Genomic DNA, 21,083 nt, shown 5'->3' with positions numbered 1-21,083 from the left:
CTACTAGTGGATGCTACGGCTACCCCCGTAGACTTACAACACCACTACTGCTATCTGACTGCTAGTGAATGCTACGGCTACCCCCGCAGACTTACAACACTACTACTGCCATCTGACTGCTAGTGAATGCTACGGCTACCCCCCGCAGACTTACAACACTACTACTGCTATCTCGAGAACATCCTGACTACCCCTAGTTCCGCTAGTGATTCCTCATCCCGATTTCTCAAACCAGCCCTCAGTCTTTGAATTCTGCATCATCCTCGACATCTTATATCCTTGATATACTTAGCGCTTCGTCGAGGAATTCTTCGGCTTGGTTCCCAAACCAACCGTCTATTAGTCCGGATACAAGAAGTTATTGTTGGGAAGTTTCCAACCTCCCAACTCCTGAATCTACGCAACCTGCATGCTGCCTCGGACACTGGCTACTAATACGAAAACATCTCTTGTTACCCGCTCTCAGGATCTTCATTCTAACTCTCATGCGTCCGACAGGTGGTCCTCCATTCCTGGATTCCCAACCAGCTTCTAACCATCTCGGTTACATGAACTAGCTGCTGGGAAAAGTTCTCGAACTCCCAATTCTGAACTTCTCAATCCATCCATCACTGTGCTACTACCATTTCTTCTCGGAGGCCGCGCGCTCATTCTGAGTCTACGAGACTCTTATCCATATATATCTGGAGGGTTCTCCCCCACTTCGATCCTGCTTACCCCTTGCTGCTTCACACTCAAAAGAGATCCTGATCTTCACTACCATTCCGGAACATCTACTAGGGAACCCAAGCCTGCCAGGTAGGAATTTAACCAATCCATCCCAATCACTAACCACTCCGAACTAGTGAAACGAACCAAATCTCTCTCAACCATGCTACAGTTACTGCATCCTCCGAAACCTTCTCCATAAGAGTATATCCCCTAACTACCAACCAATTATCCGCGGTATGCAAATGGCATATAACATAATCACAAGCAAGCCACACTAAAATACAACACTTATACCACAAATTGATGCAGAACCATAACAATATAATCATGACATAAGCTGACAGAAAAACAAAAGTTACGTACCTTCATTACTCAGTGCTGCTCGAATCCCTGCTGAAACCTACCAGAAAACTCGGCTCTGAGCCGTAGGCACCCTTGCCCGGCCTCAACAACTGCTGGCGGTACTCGAAGTCCCAAGGGCAGGAGCTGGCACCTGCCCTGCTGGATACAAACTCGGACAGTGGGCCTTCTTGTGGCCCCTCTGACTGCAATGGAAGCATAACGGATCAAGCCCCTGGGCGATGGTAACAACACAGTCTCTGCTAAAATGACCAATCTGGCCGCACTTGAAACACCCAGCATCGCCACCACTTCTACGCCTACACACACCCATGTGCGTCCTTCCGCACTTCCCGCATCGACTGCGGCTCTGATAGTTCCTCGTCCTCAAATCTGGACCCTTGGGCCTCTTACCCGAACCCGTGGCTACCTGAGTCTCATCCATTTTCCTCTTCCCTTCTGACTCCCTGTCCGACTCTCGCTCCTGCGTTACCCCAACGGCAACGCCTGCTGACTGAGCAACAGATTTCTGATCCTGAAGCCTCGCTATCAATCTGTCAGTGATCCTCACGACCATGACGGGCAGATCCTCGCGAATGGCTCGCGAGACTTCCTCAACTATCCAATCATGCAATGGTCTCTCTTGGAGACAGAATGCCCCACTCACCCCTGCCCCCTGATGGCAGGAACTAGAAATGGGATCTCCCTCCCTGATGGATCCCTGAACTCCATAAGATTCGGGACCTAGACGAGCTCCAATCTGTCCTGAAACTAACCCGGCCTTAAAGGCCTCAAGATGACTGTCCATGAGCTCCACAGTGGCCTCTCTAACCGAACCGAAAATCACTGGAGTCTGATCAATGATGTTGCGCGTAATCTCTGCGGAAATGAAATCCCTCATCTGATCATCAAGTTGCCCGGCTCTGAGGCCCGAGCCAGACCCCTCCTCAACACCTGAACTGCTAACTGGTATCTCGCGCAACGTCACCATGCTGAACATATAACAAAATCCTGATCAATTTACATACTACTGCTGAGGAATTTCTCACTCACTACCCCATTCCTGGTTTCGTCTTGGCCCCTCTTGAATCGAGTACGGATCCTATGCTTTCAGTAGTATGGGCCCCTACTACCTTCCACATCTATCCATACTTTCCTCAAGAGTTACCTCAACTCCACACAGTCCCCTTTACTCTTCTACTGATCTCTGCTACTCTCATCCTAGGCTTGCCCTTGGGAACCTCTGACTCTACCCACACAGTCCTCAGCTGCTGAAGGCCTCCTAGTAATGCCAATTAGTCACCACCTGAATACCATCACATGTGACGAGGCTCAGATAATCCTTCAAGTACAAGACTCGTCCCTACAACGGTTGGACTCAAACGAGAGCTGCGCAATAGGGCCAAATCCAGCACTCTGAGATTATTCAACCCTGATCACATGTGATGAAACGTATTCACCTAATGGCTAACTCTCATCACTCAGAGTCCCACAAAGCACAAAGCAAGCAGCATTCGGATAAAGGAGACATACTCAGGCAAAACTATTCTCATAACGAGAAACTACACTAGCATACAATGCTAAGCTCGTGCTACCAGGCATAACCTAAACAGGCTATCCTACTGCTGTCTACTCATTACTAGCATGCAATTCTCATCAAGCTGGAACACATAAAGCAGGCACATAAGGCATCATCCTAGATCCTTAGTCCTATTCTAGCATGCTGTTCTACTGAAGCTGGAACTGAAACTGAACTGAAACTGATACTGAAACTGATATTGAAAATAATAACATAACTTGTATGGGTAAATTGGGAGTACTTACTTGAGCTCGGCTGATTGCATGCACCACACCTTTTTCTCTTTTTAAAACTCTTTTTGCTTTTTCTAAAATTGTTTTCTTTTCTCAAAATTCTTTTGTAATTACGATTTTTCTTTTGAAAACTATATACCACTTCCTTAGTTTGAGTTCAGACACACTCAGGAGTGCGCCCGAATCCCTCAAACCAAGGCTCTGATACCAACTTGTAACGACCCAAAAATCATGACTAAAAATTTCTTTTAAACATTACTAAAAAATAGATTTATAACAACGTATCATAAGTCAAACATAACTTTTGAGTATTAAATTCAAAACATAATATCATTATCAGAGTCAAACATTCCCAGGCTAACTGACTATGGTGTGTGCTCTGCAATCTTCCTGAGCTCCTCTTTTGCAAACCGAGTACCTGAAACCAAAACTGAAAACCGTAAGCACGAAGCTTAGTGAGCTCCCCCAATCTACCACATACCACACAAAAACATATAAAGCACATATTGGGCCTTGCCCACTGCATCAGACCGAAGTCCGGAAACTGACTGGGACCTTGTCCCCTGCATCGGACCGAAGTCCGGGCTAACTGGGGCCTTGCCCCCTGCATCGGACCGAAGTCCGGACTAACTGACTGGGACCTTGTCCCCTGCATCGGACCGAAGTCCGGACTAACTGGGACCTTGTCCCCTGCATCGGACCGAGGTCCGGGCTAACTGGGGCCTTGCCCCCTGCATCGGACCGAAGTCCGGACTAACTGACTGGGACCTTGTCCCCTGCATCGGACCGAAGTCCGGACTAACTGGGACCTTGTCCCCTGCATCGGACCGAAGTCCGGGCTAACTGGGGCCTTGCCCCCTGCATCGGACCGAAGTCCGGACTAACTGACTGGGACCTTGTCCCCTGCATCGGACCGAAGTCCGGACTAACTGGGACCTTGTCCCCTGCATCGGACCGAAGTCCGGGCTAACTGGGGCCTTGCCCCCTGCATCGGACCGAAGTCCGGGCTAACTGAACAGAACATAACATAAACATATCAATTAGCATGAACACACGTATACTGCATACTACTTCGGGCTGTAGCCCGGAACACATAACACATAAATCCTGTCTGAGCCACGAAGGCATCAAACATACTAACTACTATATCATATCAACATCCGAAAACTACTGTTAGCTAAACGGGCCGGCATTGTGGCCTTAGACCCATTCCTACTGGAAGGAGACTCACCTGAACTGCTGAGCCCTGCTAATAAACCTCTGGCTGCTACTCGACAATCCCCTGAACCGCTGCTCCTCTAGCTCTCCGAGCTATCAATATACATATAACACTTAGTCTGCCATCAACTAAGTCAACTCTGGTCAAAGTCAACCTTCCAGGTCAACCCTACTCACCGAGTCTTCCTAAAGACTTGCCGAGTTCATAAGCTCAGGGTCCTTCTTATTCGCGACTCGACTCGCCGAGTCAGTCCATGACTCGCCGAGTCCAACTAGTTCCATGACCTGTCCTGTCCAACTCGCTGAGTCACCACCCGACTCACTGATTTGAGTCTCAACTCAAAGGGTTTAGGGTTTCGCGATCTGACTCGCCGAGTCCAAGAACAGACTCGCCGAGTCCAAGACAATCTTCAACCAACTCGTCGAGTTGTTCATCCAACTCGCCGAGTCCATGTCTAACTTCAACCGACTCGACGAGCTGTTCATCCTACTCGTCGAGTTCCTCCTCATCTTCAAGCTACTCGCCGAGTCCACTCGAAGGACTCGCCGAGTCCATTAAGATCCACTTACATGCAGAGGACTTCCGAGTCATGCATGAGCTCCAAACTATAGATCTACCCTCCCCAAGCCTATTTCCCACGTAAAGTTGCAACCTTTACGTGTAGAGAGTGAGATCTAGGCAAAATACACCCATAGCTAAGGTTTAGGACCAAGAGACTCCAATTTCCACCCAATGGCTGATACTTTATGGGATTACATACCAAAATAAACATGGATCTGAGGTAGCAACCTCAGATCTGGACCTCAAGCTCAAGATTGGTCTTAAACATGGCTTAAAAGCCCCAAAACTCATAACCAAGGAAAAATATGGAGGAGAGAAACGAATTGATACCTTCCAATGCTCTGAAATGCTTCCCAAACTTCAGATCCAAAGCCACTCCCTGATGCTTCAAGGATTCCCACTCCTTCTTCTTCCTTAAACCCACTCAAAATGGCTAGAAGCTTGAATGAACACAATGGGGGCTTAAGGTGCGGCGTTCTGGGTGCAAGAGGCTGTAAAGGAGCCCTAGGAAGAAGATTAAGATGCTTATATAGGCTCCAAGCCCCGGATTTAGGGTTTTCCTCGCACAGACCAGACTCGCCGAGTCCACTTGGCCGACTCGTCGAGTTGGTCACTTTCTTATCGACCCGGATCCCGCTCCGACTCGCCGAGTCCTTCCTTTGACTCGTCGAGTCCCTCTTAAATTTAGGGTTTCCTTCACTTTCTTGGCTTTCAAAATCCTGGGTGTTACAGATTGTGAGGTGTGAGCACTAGATTATTTTAGGAATTATGCCTAAAATGCTTTTATGTGCTAAATACTTGTGCCTGATATGTTGTTAGTTGTTCGGATCTATGGTCTGTTGCCGACCGGATCTGGAAACCTTATGTGTGTAGGATTCTAAACGTACGACTACGATATTAGAACTAGCATATAAACGTTTCAGAGTGATAAGGATGATTTAAACGTCAATCCTAAGTAAAGGTCTAGATTCACCTTATTCGGTGTATTAATCAAGATGGCAAGAACCCGTAGCGGAAACGTGAATGAAAATGGGAACCGAAACCAACCCCCAGTGATTGAGCAAATACCGGTTGTAGTAGCCGCTGCTGAGCCAATAACAATGGCCGGAGTGCAAGCAATGATCCAGGCGATGTTGGATCGTCAAATGGAGGAAACTAGACGTTTGCTCCAGCAAAATCGAGAGGAAGCCACTATTCAGATCGAACGGCCCGAGTTGAATGAAGGGCAGACTGAGGAGGAGAACTACAGTGGGACTGTTGGTCAAGTCAACCCGCCAATAGTTCGACAAAACAACCAAGATGACAAAGTCGAGAGGAATGGATGCAAGTACAAGGATTTTCTGACTTGCAAGCCATCGACTTTCACTAGAAAGGAGGATCCAATCGGGGTCATGGATTGGATCTCGGAGATGGAGTTAGCTTTCATGACGTGCGGTTGCAGAGGAAAACAACAGACCACATTTGCAGTGCGTCAGTTTCGAGGAGGCGCTGTACGTTGGTGGAATACCTTGGGGAAGACTCTGAGCCCCAATGAGCCCCTGCAACTAACATGGGCAGAATTTCTGGTACAATTCAAACGAAAGTACTGCTCAGCTCAAAACCTGCTTGAGCTAGAGAACCAGTTTCTAACTCTGAAGAAGGGAAGCATGTCAATCGATGAATACACCAACAATTTCACAGAGAAGATGGAGTTCGCCTTACGTCTTGTTCCAGATGAGCTGACGAAAGTCGACAAGTATGCAAAAGGACTTCCATGGGAGTATGCGGTGCCAGTGCGACAGGCACCTACTTTGGAAGCAGCTATCTGGGCTGCCAAGTCGGTTGAGGAGATGATCAAGGGAAGAGCCGCCAACAAGACCAAGGTTGGCGAAAAGAGGAAGTTTGAGGGGTCTGCAAAGCCCGATGAGAGAAGCAAGACCAGTACCAGGAAGTTTAGAGGAGGGAGCGAAGAAAGATGGTGCGATAAGTGCAAAAAGAAACACTCTGGAAAATGTGGTGAGGAGTTGACTTGTTTCAAGTGTGGGAAGCATGGGCATTATGCCAACGAGTGTAAATTCAACAAAAGGGTGTGTTACGAATGTAATGAGGAAGGGCACTTCAAGCAAGATTGCCCAAAAAGAGAAGGGGCTACAAAGCCAAATGTGCCGCCAAAACCAAAGGCAAGAGCATTTCAAATGATCCTTGACAAAGCAGCTGACGATGCAAGGAATCAGGAGTAAGGATGGATATATAGAGATCAAGTTAGATAGTGTCATATGATGTAGCCTATTAGAGGCATAATCTAGGGTGAACTTGAACACCTATGTAATAGTTTCAAGGAGTAATAAAACCTTCGTTTTGATATTTGATGTGTTAAGCTACAATGTGATCTTCTTGTGTGGTGACTTGGAAAACTGCGGGACAGTACTTGGGACGAGTATGAGTAGGTGTGAATGGTAGTAGAGGCCTATACTACCGGAAGCACAGGACTCACACTTGGATCAGGGAAAGTCACAAGGTTACCAAGAAGCTAGTAATTGATTTCGTTTTATTCAAGTATGTCGTTACCATTGTTTCGGTAATGACTAAAAACATTGTTGTTATCCCGACCCTAGTGGTCATATCCCATCGAGTCCGACTACGATGAGTATGTTGTGTGGTTCAGAGAACCAAGTTTGATGTAGCGTCCGACTTAAACCAAACGGTTGAAATCAAAGCGATCAATAGAAGTATCGCACTCGTTGTTAAAGAAGTTGGTGGCTAGAAATGCCTAATGTTAAAGTGTGATTATATCACATTAGAACATGAAGGAAGGCATAGTCTGTTTTAGAATTTAACTCTAAGAGACCTAAGTCTAAGTGTTGCAACATACGATGATAGGTCATTAGAATATGACACATCGATCTATAGTAGTAATAAAAGAACTTATCTCAAGTCCGTATCCAGCAAGGATCGAGATTGTGACTTGAAGGTCATAATTTGGAGTCTAACCTGAGGTAGAGAGCAGGTGCACGATCGAGTACTCTTACAATCAATGAGTTTAAGAGATAGAATCGAAGGAATGTAGAAGTTATAAATATTACCTAGGATGAAGAGATGACGTATGGAGTCATTATACGATCATGTTTCATTGATGATTCCGGGACGTAATCATCCTAAGGGGGAGATAATTGTAACGCCCGCAAATCTGGGCTAGTCAAATTAGAGGCAATAGGGGTCGAAAACGACTTTTTGAAAAAAGATTATCTAGAATAAATAATATTAACCAAGTTGTAGAGTATGTTACAAGGTTTTCGTACATATAAAGAACGCCGAAAACCGAGTTATAACGAAGAAGTTATGACCCGTTGAAGTTTCGCGACGGAACCGGCACGATACCGGGAAGCGTAAATAGTGAATTTATGATAGAGTGAGATTTAGCCTTAGCGATCTAAACAAAATTCGTAGAATATGTTAAACTAAGAACATCGATAAAAAGAACGCCCAAATCTGACTTCGTATGAGGAAGTTATGATTTTTCTAAGATTTAGCATAGCAGTGCACAGCCCGAAATCTGAATTTTAGATCGGTCGATTTTTAGCCGACGGGATCTAAATGAAAGTTGTAGTACTCATAAATACCAACGCGTGGATATAAAGAACGTCGATAATAGAGCTCGTATGCAAAAGTTATGGACGAAGCTTAGTCCCTACTTTTCGAGCGCGGCGAATTCGATACAGTTTTGTAAATACGAGATAGAATGAGAATTAGCCAACGAGGTCTAAATGAGAGTTGAAGATCTCATTAATAGGAACTCAACGGTAAAAAGACAGACAAAAATGGAGCTCGTATGCGAAAGTTATGGACGAAGCTTAGTCCCTACTTTTCGAGCGCGGCGAATTCGATACAGTTTTGTAAATCCGAGATAGAATGAGAATTAGCCAACGAGGTCTAAATGAAAGTTGAAGATCTCATTAATAGGAACTCAACGGTAAAAAGACAGACAAAAACGGATCTCGTATGCAAAAGTTACGAACGAAGCTTAGAGACTACTTTACTATAAAACTCCTATAAATACAAGGGTGAACTCCTCATATTTTCTTCACACCATAAGCCTCTCTTTCTCTCTCTAACTTCTCTCTAGCCTCCCTAAACCCCTCCCAAGTCTACGGAACCTCCCTAGCACGAGAAAAAAGCCCCGGAGCGCCCGACGGCTCCGAGAAGAAAAGCTTTCGGCTTGGAAACGCTGCTCCAGCGAAGCCTGGTTTTTAATAAAAACTCGTTGTTTTGTCAAGGAAAATTGTTTTGAGATAACGAAGTGCTGTCTGAGTTCGGAATCACCACCTAATCAGGTGAGTGCATGGTCCCTTTCATCTTACACATAGATATGAAGTATTTTATTATTAATTACGTGCTACGTGTGCATATTGTCTGAATACTTGCTGTCTATGCTGGTGAAAGATTTTTATACATGTTTTAAATGATGTAAACTGTGTAAAGTATTTTATATCTACATAATATGTTGGGTAAAACATGGGTAGATGAATGATGAGGGATAAAAGCTGAAATAGAGGAATCATTAGTAGCATGGACCTAGTGCCCTATAGGTATACATTGGCAGCAGTGGACCTAGTACCCTATAGATGAGCACTGGCAGCTGCGCCACAACTCATAGATGTTTTAGATCTACGGTAAACGTCCTCGCAGCTGCGCTCTAAGGACAGTATCGGCAGCTGCGCCTAATGGGGAGCCTTATGACCATGACAGTAGCGTTTAAAGGTCAATACCGGCAGAAGCACCTCATAGAAAATGTCACAATTCTGGCAGCTGCGCCTAAGTGACAAGATTAGCAGCTGCGCTTGACCAAAGTGTCATTGGCAACAATGGACTTCATGTTGTTTCCTTAGGATGATCCTTAGGAATGAATGAGCGAGAAATAGTTGATTCTTAGGGGAGACCCTTAAAGAATAAAGAAGATAATGGGGATGGGTAATTGGGTTAACTGTTTGATGATTGAACATAATAATTATATTATTGTGGGTTGAAAACCCTATGTACTCACCAGGTTTCCCAACCTGACCCACTCAGTTTATTTATATCACAGGTGTTGATATGAAGTCACATTACACAGAGAGATTCAAAGAGATGTAGATCACTAGTGTAAATAATTGTAAGTTCTGTTTATGCTTATGTTTCTGTATTAACGATGACATCCCAAACGTTTTAAAATGAAATAAATACGTTTCTTCGAAAATGTTTTAATAACGTATTTACCATGTTTTTCTGGGAACAAATTCCGCAACCTTTTTATAAAATGAAGTACTCTGATTTTTATAAAGCATAAACAAACCGGTCTTTTCTGGCCGTGATTTTGGGGATGTCACAGCACTTTACCAGACAACACTTTCCCAGACAGAAACTATCAAACGGGACCTCACTCGGTTAGCTGCTAACCATCTGAGAAACCGTCAAGTGAGTTTTTCTCACTATATTATATACTCCAATATGTATCCTATGTATGTTAAGATATAGCTACCCTGTAGTATGCACTTAGGCAATTAGACTAGGATAGTTAGTTGTCTGTTATATGGACTGTTGTTATATGTTGATATGTATATACAAAGTTGATGGCGGACCAAATTCGTGTTGAAGGCCAATAGCCTTGGGCAGACTATCTTTATATTAAAGGCTAAGGGGAAGCGGACTAGCTACGTGTTGAAGGCTATATAGGGAGGACCAACTATATGCTGAAGGCCAAGGTGTAGACCAGCTATAAGCTGAAGGCCAATATGTGTATGCATTGTATGTATGTTGTGGTATGTGGTATTTTGAGGGAGTTTACTAAGCCTAGACTTACAATTGTTGAATAACTGTTTTACATGTTGTTCTTCGGATCGAGGAAAGGCTCTCGCATGATTCTACTTGCATCGAGAACAATAAATAATATTTAATACTTCCGCTAAGACTCACTTTTATAATTAAATATGTAATATAAAGTGTGTAAGACTTATAATTTGGATAAATAAAATTAAAAATTTGTCTGTGAAAATCAAGACGTTATATTGGGGTTAAAACATAACAAGTTTGTATATATAATGGCTTTTGTGGAATAAACTCTTTTCATCTTCATTGAATTTTGGGTCTTTTAGTGGCACAAAACAAAACCATAATCTCTAATCTTCCATCAATACAAATTGTGAAATCGGGTCGATATTTCTTTTACTGGCAGAAAAAAATTTATAATAAAACTTTTTTGGTGGTATTTAATAAATTGTATAACACAAAATAAATACTTTTAAATGACATTTTTATATTATTGTGCCACTAATAAATATGAATATTAGTGACACAAATTGTTAAATGCCCACTAAAGGTGTTAATTTTTATAGCGGTACATAAGATATGCCACTAAAACATGATATAGTGGCATAAACAAAATATGCCACTAAATATGTATGCTACTACGTAAGACATGGTGGTCAAGAGGGTCAGGTCTGGTCTTAACCATGGCACGGTCAACGTTTGTTACGACGGGTTGACCGTTGACTTTTTGATCGGTTGACTTTTGATCAAAGTTTACTGAAAGTGTATTTTAGACCATTGGGTAAAGGAAAAATGGTATTTTGCCCTAGTTAAGGATTAGGAAAAGAAAGACTCGTTTAGAGATGAAAGTTAAGAAGTATACCTTAATTGCTAAATTATAGTTAATTCATGTGTAGTGTTTCGAGGCGGTATTAATTCCATCTAGCTTGTTGTGTTGATTAGCTAAGGTCTCACAGACTTCCTTATTATATGAAATGCGTGATTATTAGGGGTGACAACTTTCGATCTAATTCGTAACCCGACACTGACCCAACCCGAAAATAGACGGGTTTGGGTTGACATTTTTGACCCGCCAACCCACCAACCTGTTTATTTCATGGGTTGGGTTATCTGTTTGGGTTCGCGGGTCAACCCGCCAACCCATATATATATATATATATATATATATATATATATATATATATATATATATATATATATATATATATATATATATATATAATTATTAATGAAAATTGATTTCCACAAGTATTCCTTCCGTATTAGTATGTGACTAATCTGCGTTTGCGGTTCGTTAATCAAAAAAAGAAAAAATACATGTCGTTATTTTTAGATACTCACAAGTCACGAATGAAGAACACATCCATTTTCTATGAATGTTTTCATTTTTCATTTTTAGTTTGATGTTATTGACTTTATGAATTGTTGTTGAAAACCTTTGTTTTATGTTAATTACTTTAATCATTTTAAAAATTTATGTTGAAAAACCCTCAATTTTTTAAAATACATTGCTTATTTATTAAACGGGTTATATGGGTTGAGTTTGACCCATTAACTTGTTAACCCGTTTAAGTATATGAGTTGGGTTGAGTTTATGTTTTCTGACCCGCTAACCCACCAACTCGTGACCCATCAACCCGAACTCAACGCAATTGTCAAGCCTAGTGATTATGTTATGCACGACCACGAACAACCACTTGCAGGGAAGTGTGGTCATTTTCGGGCTCACGGTTAGATTTGAGTTCATATATCTTCCATAACTCACCTACAAGTAAAATAAAAAACACATCAGCTAATAATTTACAATTTAGTGATTTAAACACACACAAAACCAGTTTACAATTTAGTGATTTAAACATGCTCCAAACCAGTGATGAACATGGACAGATAAACATATACATCACCAATTTCTAGTTATAGATTTCTACCGACCGTTTTTCCAATATCCATACTTTTGCAAAAAACAAAAAAAAACAAAAAACAAAAAAAAAACAAAAAAACAAAAAATAAATAAATAAATAATCTCGTTTTTTGGTTCTTTCACGAAAACAATATGATTTAAAATTTACAATTTTACCGGAATACCCTTACCTACCTAACCCCCCTCGTCGAGAGCTTCCACCAAACCTGCCGCCGATTCCTTCCTCCCTATTAATTGCCCCCATTCCGTCCCTCCACTCCCACCTACAAACACAAACCAAGAACGCATACATTTTCATCAAAATGGCTCTTGCTAGTAACTCTAACCTCCTCACAAAATCTTTCCAAATCCATTCTCTCCCACCACAACTGAAATCTGTCTCCACCACCACCACCACCTCCGCCGCACCCACCGCCACCACCAGATCCATCCAACCAATCTTCGCCGTCCATTCTCCCGACCCATCGAAGACCCCCATTGACAAATCATCATCAAAACCTGCTTCCCCAGCCACCGCCGCTACCGCCACCACCACCACCACCCCAACAACCGCCCCAGATACAAAAAAACCCAAACAATGGACCATCGAAAGCTGGAGAACCAAAAAGGCCCTACAACTTCCGGAATACCCGGATCAAATCGAGCTCGAATCGGTGCTCCAAACCCTGGATTCCTTCCCGCCGATCGTGTTTGCCGGGGAGGCACGTAACCTTGAGGAGCGGCTGGGTGAGGCTGCTATGGGAAATGCGTTTCTTTTACAAGGTGGCGATTGTGCTGAGAGTTTCAAGGAGTTTAATGCGAACAACATTCGTGATACGTTCAGAGTCATTCTTCAAATGGGTGCCGTTTTGATGTTCGGTGGTCAAATGCCCGTTATCAAGGTCACATTTTTTTATTTCTAAATTCCATCATTCATTTTACCTCTTTTTCGTGTCTGATTTTAAGCTTACTCATCGACACTTTTAAATACTTTTGGCTATCACATGAAATCCGAATCATGAAAACTTGCCAACATATCTGAATTTTAAAATTTTTAAAGCTATGATCTTTGTGGAGTGTAGTAAAGCCTTTTGCTTGATTTAATAATAACATAAGTATGAACACATGCGATTATGAATTTCACTGAAATTGATTTTGGATTGTGGGAATTTGAGTAAACCAGGTAGGAAGAATGGCTGGACAATTTGCAAAGCCTAGATCGGATCCTTTTGAGGAGAAAGATGGTGTGAAATTACCAAGTTATCGAGGGGATAATGTTAATGGTGATGCATTTGATTTGAAGTCCCGAACACCCGATCCTCAAAGATTGATTAGAGCATACACCCAATCTGCAGCTACTCTTAATCTTTTGAGGGCTTTTGCTACAGGAGGTTATGCAGCTATGCAAAGGGTTAATCAATGGAATCTTGATTTTTCGGAACATAGCGAACAGGGTGACAGGTATGTTGAATTTACTTATTTGCCCCTTTATGATTAGGATATGGTTTCATATCGTATATGTCCATGCGCGTTGTGTTTAGTTATTTGCATGAAAATTGCCCTTAAACCTTTTACAACTTTGTCCCCTTATATCTTTCTTCTTTTGATTTTCCCAAGTGTGCAATCATTTTCTCAAATACCTTTTTAAAAATATATAATTATGATATGGTTTTTTGAATTGTTGCATGGTAGATACCGAGAGCTGGCTAGCAGAGTTGATGAGGCACTCGGGTTCATGTCTGCAGCCGGTTTGACCGTTGACCATCCAATCATGACCACCACCGATTTCTGGACATCACATGAGTGCTTGCACTTGCCATATGAGCAATCTCTTACTCGTTTGGATTCAACTTCTGGCTTGTACTATGATTGCTCTGCTCATTTCCTCTGGGCTGGGGAACGAACTCGTCAGTTGGACGGTGCCCATGTCGAGTTTCTAAGAGGAATTGCAAATCCCCTTGGAATTAAGGTATTGACCTTCACATACATTTTGCCTGATACAATTGTATCAGGCACGATGTATATGTGTCTGATACAACTGGTAACACAGTTGTATCAGACACAAGGTACATGTGTCTGATACGGAATGGAAACATCCATTCAGTATCAAACACATTGTGATTATAGAGAGCTAACATATGTTTTTGAAAAGGTGAGTGACAAGATGGATCCAAGTGAGTTGGTGAAGCTCATCGATATTTTGAATCCCGAGAACAAAGCAGGAAGAATTACAATAATAACAAGAATGGGAGCGGAGAACATGAGAGTGAAACTTCCCCATCTTATTAGAGCCGTTAGAAGAGCGGGTCAAATCGTGACGTGGGTCTCGGATCCTATGCATGGCAACACCATCAAGGCTCCGTGTGGTCTCAAGACTCGACCCTTTGATGCTATTAGGGTAACTCACTCTTCCCACTACTTGTGCATTTACATTCTTTGTTATAATTTGGCCCCTGGATAAATGATGTTTAAAAAAGATAAAAATCGTGGGATATAGCAACATTGTAAAATGCTTAATTAGCTACCAATATAGGCAATGTACTTTTTTTTTGCTTATTAGCAACGTGCTTAATTACTTTTGTTTGTAATAGCAACGTACATAAATTCATATATAAAACTTGTAAAATGCTTAAAATTTTTGATTCTACATAACTATTATTATCGGTAAAGAAATTTAAGTATGTTGCTATCATTGGTAAGTAATTATACGTACATTGCTATTATGGGTTTATATATTGCTATTATAAAAAATATAAAATATAAAAAACATAAGTACGTTGCTATTTTGAGTAAAGAAATGTAAATACATTCTATTATGATGAAAATGATAATAATATAAATGTATTATTATTTTCATCATAATCAAAATGTATTATTATTTTCGGGCCGACCTTGTTGAGCTTTTCTAATATTCTCCCAAATATACCCTTTATTAATTATTAAAAAAAATAAATCATTTTACCTATTTCACCTGACTTATCAGCTAGTTTTACCAAACATCCTAGTTTATTGGATTGCAGCTAGTTTTTCAGCTAGCAGATAGTTTTTCGACTATTTTTTCAAACATAGGCTAAGTCGTATAATAATAAATCATACATGGAATGTTGTTTGTACTAGGCGGAAGTGAAAGCATTTTTTGATGTGCATGAGCAAGAAGGAAGCCACCCGGGAGGAGTTCATCTTGAAATGACAGGACAAAATGTGACGGAGTGCATTGGTGGATCTGGATCCGCAACAGTCACCTTTGATGACCTTGGATCGCGATACCACACACACTGTGACCCGAGGCTTAATGCCTCTCAATCACTAGAGCTATCCTTTATAATCGCAGAGCGCCTAAGAAAGAGGAGAATGAAGCAATGTTAAGAGCTAATTAGTTAGTTTCTTTTAAAACATTTATGTTGTTGTAGACTTTTTTTTGTAGTTCATAAGTTATGATAATAACAAGAGCCAATGAGTTAGTTTCTATTTAAAACATTTATGTTGTTGTAGACTTTTTTTTGTAGTTCATAAGTTATGATAATAACAAGAGCCAATGAGTTAGTTTCTATTTAAAACATTTATGTTGTTGTAGACTTTTTTTGTAGTTCATAAGTTATGGTAATAACGCGTTGTGTTATTAAGAAATTTTTAATGATATGAGCAATGGGTTAGTTATATCCTGAGAAGTTTTTTGATGTGGTTATCTCAATTATAATCATTTTTATAATTACAATATGTCATATAATCCTTAATTTCATTTACTCCTTGATATTCTACATACAAAACATTAACTTAGTGATGACATGTTTGTCTCAAGAACTCCCATGATTGGGAAGCTGATTTTTCCACTGAAATTTATATACATTACCAATTATGCCTCTCATTTAATCGAAGACATACAAAAAGATCTACCATTTTTTATTGAAACCCATGTATTACATGGGTTTATTTAAAAAAAATATGAACACAATTTGAAAATCTTGAATTTGTAAGAAAAATGAGAAAATTTTTGAATTATTAAAATTAATGAGTCTTTAATGTATTGAATACATTATATATATACATCATTTTTAATAAATACCTTACATATTAAATGTAGAATTTTAATTTAATAAAATGAAAAATACAATAAAATGACACGTGGAAAATAAAAAATTTAAAAATTCTACAAAATGTCATGTGTCCAAATAAATGAGTAGAGAACACGTAGCAAAAAAACATTCATTTATTAGAGTACACTTGTTGGTTGCCGCGTCTACATACCAAAACTATGAAGTAACTTTTTATTTTCTTCTCTTTTTCATTCTTTACATTACTATCATTTAAAATATTTAACTTTTTTAATACTTAATTTTTTTATGAACCGAAAGATTCACCCCATTTTAATACTTAAATAGGACTTGAAATAGCTAGCTTTATGTCAACATTAGGCGAATACCCCCGTGTTGTGTAAAATACAACAATATATTTTAAAATCTTTACAAATATATGTTTTTAAATCAATGACATTGCTGTTAGTTCTTATATAATAAATCTTATAATATGTTGATATAAACATTGTTTGTTTTGAATTATATGATAATGTTTTAAAATTGTATAATCCTAATTGTCTCAATAATTTTTGTTGTGGGTTATTCATGAATAAAATTAAATGTAATATACTATCTTTGTATGATATTTTGGTTGTTAAAATAACAAAATTGTTCTCTTTGAGAGAATTGCTTTTTAATTGCTAAAAATAGTTAGGTGTTGTTTGTTTTGGAAGTGGTTAAATGTCTTTTGTCTTTTTTCAAGTTTGTGGAAGAAGACGTGCACTTGCGAAACGTCTACCCGCTAAAAAGAAAAGTGCTCAAAAAGTACTTTTATAGAAAAACAAACGACCCCTTAGTGTTCTTTGAGAAAATGACTTATCGGGGTAAGAATGTTTTAAAATCGTTCAAAAAAACATCGAAGTTTTACATGTTCAAGAAAAATATCATTCAACTGAAATCTTTGTATAAAAAACATCAATAAAATATATATTTTCTTCACATCCCACCTAGTGGTAGCCGGTTCTTGTGGGTTAATTGTTGGTTATGATTAAAAAATTGTTGAGTTGGCCCAAGATTAATAACATGAGAGAAATAGTGGATGACATGGCATATGGCATTTATGTGTGTATTTTTTCTTTAAATCCAATAACTTTCCCATGTACATAAGCAGCACCCAAATCCACTTGGTAATTAAGATGAATAATGCACTATACCAAAGCTCAAAACATTTGCTTAAGCGGTTGAATATATTAACATAAAAGATACAAACGGAGTAAATAAGCCTCTACAACAAAGCAAAATAAACTTAAACATCAAGTTAATTGGGAAACAGATTACAACAACAGCAATACATAAAAACGCAACTAATAAGAGTAAAATGTTTCATGTGTTCTATAAATTGTATTGTTGCTTTACTCATAACATTTTCATAAAATTTAGTGTAAATAAGTCGAGACACATGTTTTGTACGTGGTTATGTAAGTTTCGATTTCATATATATTTTAGGTGTCATCGTGACTATACTATTTCAAAAGGATATATACAATCCGTATTTGATGAAATATTAGAATGGACTAGTTCAAAGCAAATAGTATGCTAACAGTAAGAATATATATTACAAATAAATGAACAAATTGATCTTAAAGCTTCTCCTAATCATAGGTCAAACTTTAATACGTTGACCATCGTTATCTTTTTCTCGAATATCAATAACTATTCAATCTTTATGGGAAGAAACTTCATCCTTTTCCACAACTTGCATGGAAACCTTTTCCTCGTTTGCATGGGAAAGAATCAAGGACTCTAGTTTATCTTCAGCTTCTTCCACCTGCGCCATATATTGACATTTTCAATATTTAATCTTTTTAATTTCAATATATAAACTCTACGTATATTAATAGTTACCCAACTTTGGCCCCTTCAAGTCATATGTGTACGTGCTTGAAAAAGATCAGTATATTCAAACCTTGTCGATGATATCATTGGCGATATGAGCACTCATTGCTACTCCTTCGATCAGCTCATCAATGGCTTCCAACCTTTTTCTGAGTTTACTATCTTCAGGAAGATCATCAGTAATGCTATCGATCACCTTATCAACTTTTCCAGCCACATCTTCCATAACTTCCGCTATATGCTCCGCCATGTCTACCGCTGTGTCCACTCTATCTGTTTCGTTGCATTAAAAAGATAGTTATATATCATTTAGCGTCTTTGTTATATATCTATACACAATAACGTCAATTAGAGCGCATAAAATAATTAGAAGCAAAATAAAATATGAAAGCCTCGTTTTCACATTAATAATCATCGGCAATCTCTTCTTACTTTTTAGTGCAATCAATGGCCCCCATTTATGCGTGATAAAAGGTAAGACGAATGTCAACACGATACACATAACCCAACTTTCCCTGAAAATTACACAGAAATTACACGTTAACTACAAATATATATACAGATGAACATAAAAGGTATATTCTGTTTCTCTTTTGGTTGCTTCAAAATTTTGTCGAGATCACAAGTGAATACATTATTTAAATTCAAGACATACTCGAAAATTACTGGAAAAATTGGTAAAAGATTACATAGAACCCGAAGGTGATCCTGAAGGAAGAGGAACTCCGGGAAGTGGAGTAATATTGCTGTATACAACAAACTTTCGTCGTGCAATCATCAACCTGGGGTGATACTGAAAGTTTCTGCTATTTAAGCCATGAACGCTGCATGAGGCAAGATACTTTGTTTTTGAGATTGCTGCATGAGAAGTTGAATTAACTATAGAAGATGATGTAGTGAGACTTGGGCTTGTAGATATTAATGGAGCAGCATTTAATGTCGACATGCACAATGACATTTCTTGGCTTTCGGTATTTCTGGTTGGAATTAATGTTGCTGTTGCTCGGAATCGATCGAAGTCTTGATAGATCTGAATTAGCGAATACTGTTTGAAATATATTTATGAGTAAATTTTGTGACTGAAGAAGAAAAATGGGATGACAATGGAGTAGTTGAAGGGTTCTATGTGTACTTATAGATATTAACGAAGATATAGAGTACGATTCAAGGGTCATAGAAGTAGAGCTACCACACGTTGTTTGTTTATGATCAATGGTAGAGCCGTAGAGGTTTCCTGTCAATTTCATTTGTTATTATCTTAAACTAGGTCAATACCTTTGCACAGTATATACCATATAGAATAGAATATATGTATATAGTTAAAATATTTATATTTATAAAGGGGAAATTTCCAATAAAGTCCAAACATTTTAGGCCAATTTACGGTTTAATTCCAAATTATTTTATTTACAAAAAATGACAGAATATTGGCTAAAACTTCGGATTAACCATTCGTGGTCGGTTTCATAGATTTAGCCAATATTCCGGTTTTTTCGTTAATTCGTCAAAATATTGAGATTTTTTTGTTAATTCAGCTAAAACTTTGGAATAACCCTTTTATCAATATATTAAAAATGGTTTGTTTTTCAATGAATGTATTTTTTTTCATCTCTTTTTATATAACGTTATATATTCAGTTTTAAAAGACACGAAATTTTGAAAAAGTATCTATACAATGCAAAAAACTAACAACCTTCATAAATTTGCCCGAAAAACATAACTGGACGATAGAGTGCTCCATGATTGCAAAATGAAATCCATACAAAATTATTGTATCTTTTTTTAATTTCAAGATTAGTCTAAGTATTGGAATAACCAGAAAACATATGTAATAATACTAACCGGGTATACTTAAATCTATGAATAACCTTTCTCGTTTATATTAATTTCTTGTTGAATCATGCACTTCAACATACTCATGTTAAACTTGTACCTCAATTTGCCAAGGACAATAGCAATATCTTAGTAGCAACTAGTCTTGCCTTGGTTAGACCACAAAACACATACTCGCTTGGACTTTGATTCCCTCCTTTGACACATGCATACACATGTTCTAGATCAGAAACTTTTATGCGTGTGTGCGCACATAAAAAGGAAAGACAGAGGTCTATCTAAGGGATGTGTGTATGTATCCCTTATCACATCATTCCCAATTCTGCAATAGATAGAAAGAAACAAAGGAAGAAAGAGGGCATATGAATTAAGGTTTTAAACAACCAATAGAATGAAGAAGAAAATGAGTATGCCTAATTAATATTTTTATGTATGTTTTGTGGTAATTCTAGTACTTAGACCAATGTTGAAATCAAAAGAAAATATCCAATAATTTCATATGAATTTCATCTTGCAATTATCGAACACTCTATCTTCCATAAACCTTTTCAGACAAATTTATGAAGTTTGTTAGTTTTTTGGATTGTATAGATACTTTTTTTTCTAAATTTCGTGACTTCAAAACTAGATATATAACGTTGTATAATAAAATTAATAAATACATTCATTGAAAAAACAAACCATTTTTAATATATTGATAAAAGGGTTATTCCGAAATTTTAGCCGAATTAACGAAAAAGTCCCAATATTTTAACGAATTAACGAAAAAAACTAGAATACCGGCTAAATCTGCAAAACCAACCACAGAGGGTTATTTTGAAGTTTTATCCGGTTTTTTGTCCTTTTTGTAAACAAAATTTAATTTGGGATTAAACCATAAATTGGTCTAAAATATTAGGACTTTATTGAAGATTTTTTCTTTATAAATATACTAAGTTATAATCCGTGGAAACCACGAGAGGTACGGTTAAAAATTTTATATAGACAAAAATAAAAGTAATAACTTAAAAAAAAGGCA

At 38.8% G+C, this 21,083-nt stretch overlaps 2 protein-coding genes across 4 annotated transcripts; one reads left to right on the top strand and one right to left on the bottom strand.

The window, feature by feature from the left end:
- Positions 1 to 12,535: 12,535 nt before the first annotated feature.
- On the top strand, positions 12,536 to 15,991 carry LOC111912126 (phospho-2-dehydro-3-deoxyheptonate aldolase 1, chloroplastic). Its single transcript, XM_023907863.3, has 5 exons — positions 12,536 to 13,225; positions 13,507 to 13,784; positions 14,016 to 14,292; positions 14,476 to 14,721; positions 15,441 to 15,991. The coding sequence occupies exons 1-5, from the start codon at positions 12,647 to 12,649 to the stop codon at positions 15,687 to 15,689; spliced, it is 1,629 nt and encodes a 542-aa protein (XP_023763631.2). The 5' UTR covers positions 12,536 to 12,646; the 3' UTR covers positions 15,690 to 15,991.
- Positions 15,992 to 17,818: 1,827 nt separating this feature from the next.
- Positions 17,819 to 19,331, bottom strand: LOC111912117 (uncharacterized). Of its 3 annotated transcripts, none has more exons than XR_006186752.2 (4): positions 18,922 to 19,331; positions 18,665 to 18,747; positions 18,242 to 18,505; positions 17,819 to 18,164 (listed from the first exon to the last, which is right to left on the bottom strand). XR_006186752.2 is itself a non-coding variant. In XM_023907856.3 (4 exons), exons 1-4 carry the CDS (start codon positions 19,188 to 19,190, stop codon positions 18,054 to 18,056), a joined length of 666 nt encoding a protein of 221 aa, XP_023763624.1. In that variant the 5' UTR covers positions 19,191 to 19,331; the 3' UTR covers positions 17,820 to 18,053. The 3 variants fall into 3 exon arrangements, 1 of the variants encoding a protein (XP_023763624.1); XR_006186753.2 differs by having other exon boundaries at positions 18,247 to 18,505; XM_023907856.3 differs by having other exon boundaries at positions 17,820 to 18,164; positions 18,303 to 18,505.
- Positions 19,332 to 21,083: the final 1,752 nt, after the last annotated feature.

The sequence above is a fragment of the Lactuca sativa genome, chromosome 9 (genome assembly GCF_002870075.4).
Source record: "Lactuca sativa cultivar Salinas chromosome 9, Lsat_Salinas_v11, whole genome shotgun sequence".
Lineage (NCBI taxonomy): Eukaryota > Viridiplantae > Streptophyta > Magnoliopsida > Asterales > Asteraceae > Lactuca > Lactuca sativa.
The sequence above is the reverse complement of the archived record's forward strand: the minus strand, read 5'-3'. Positions and strand labels throughout refer to the sequence as shown.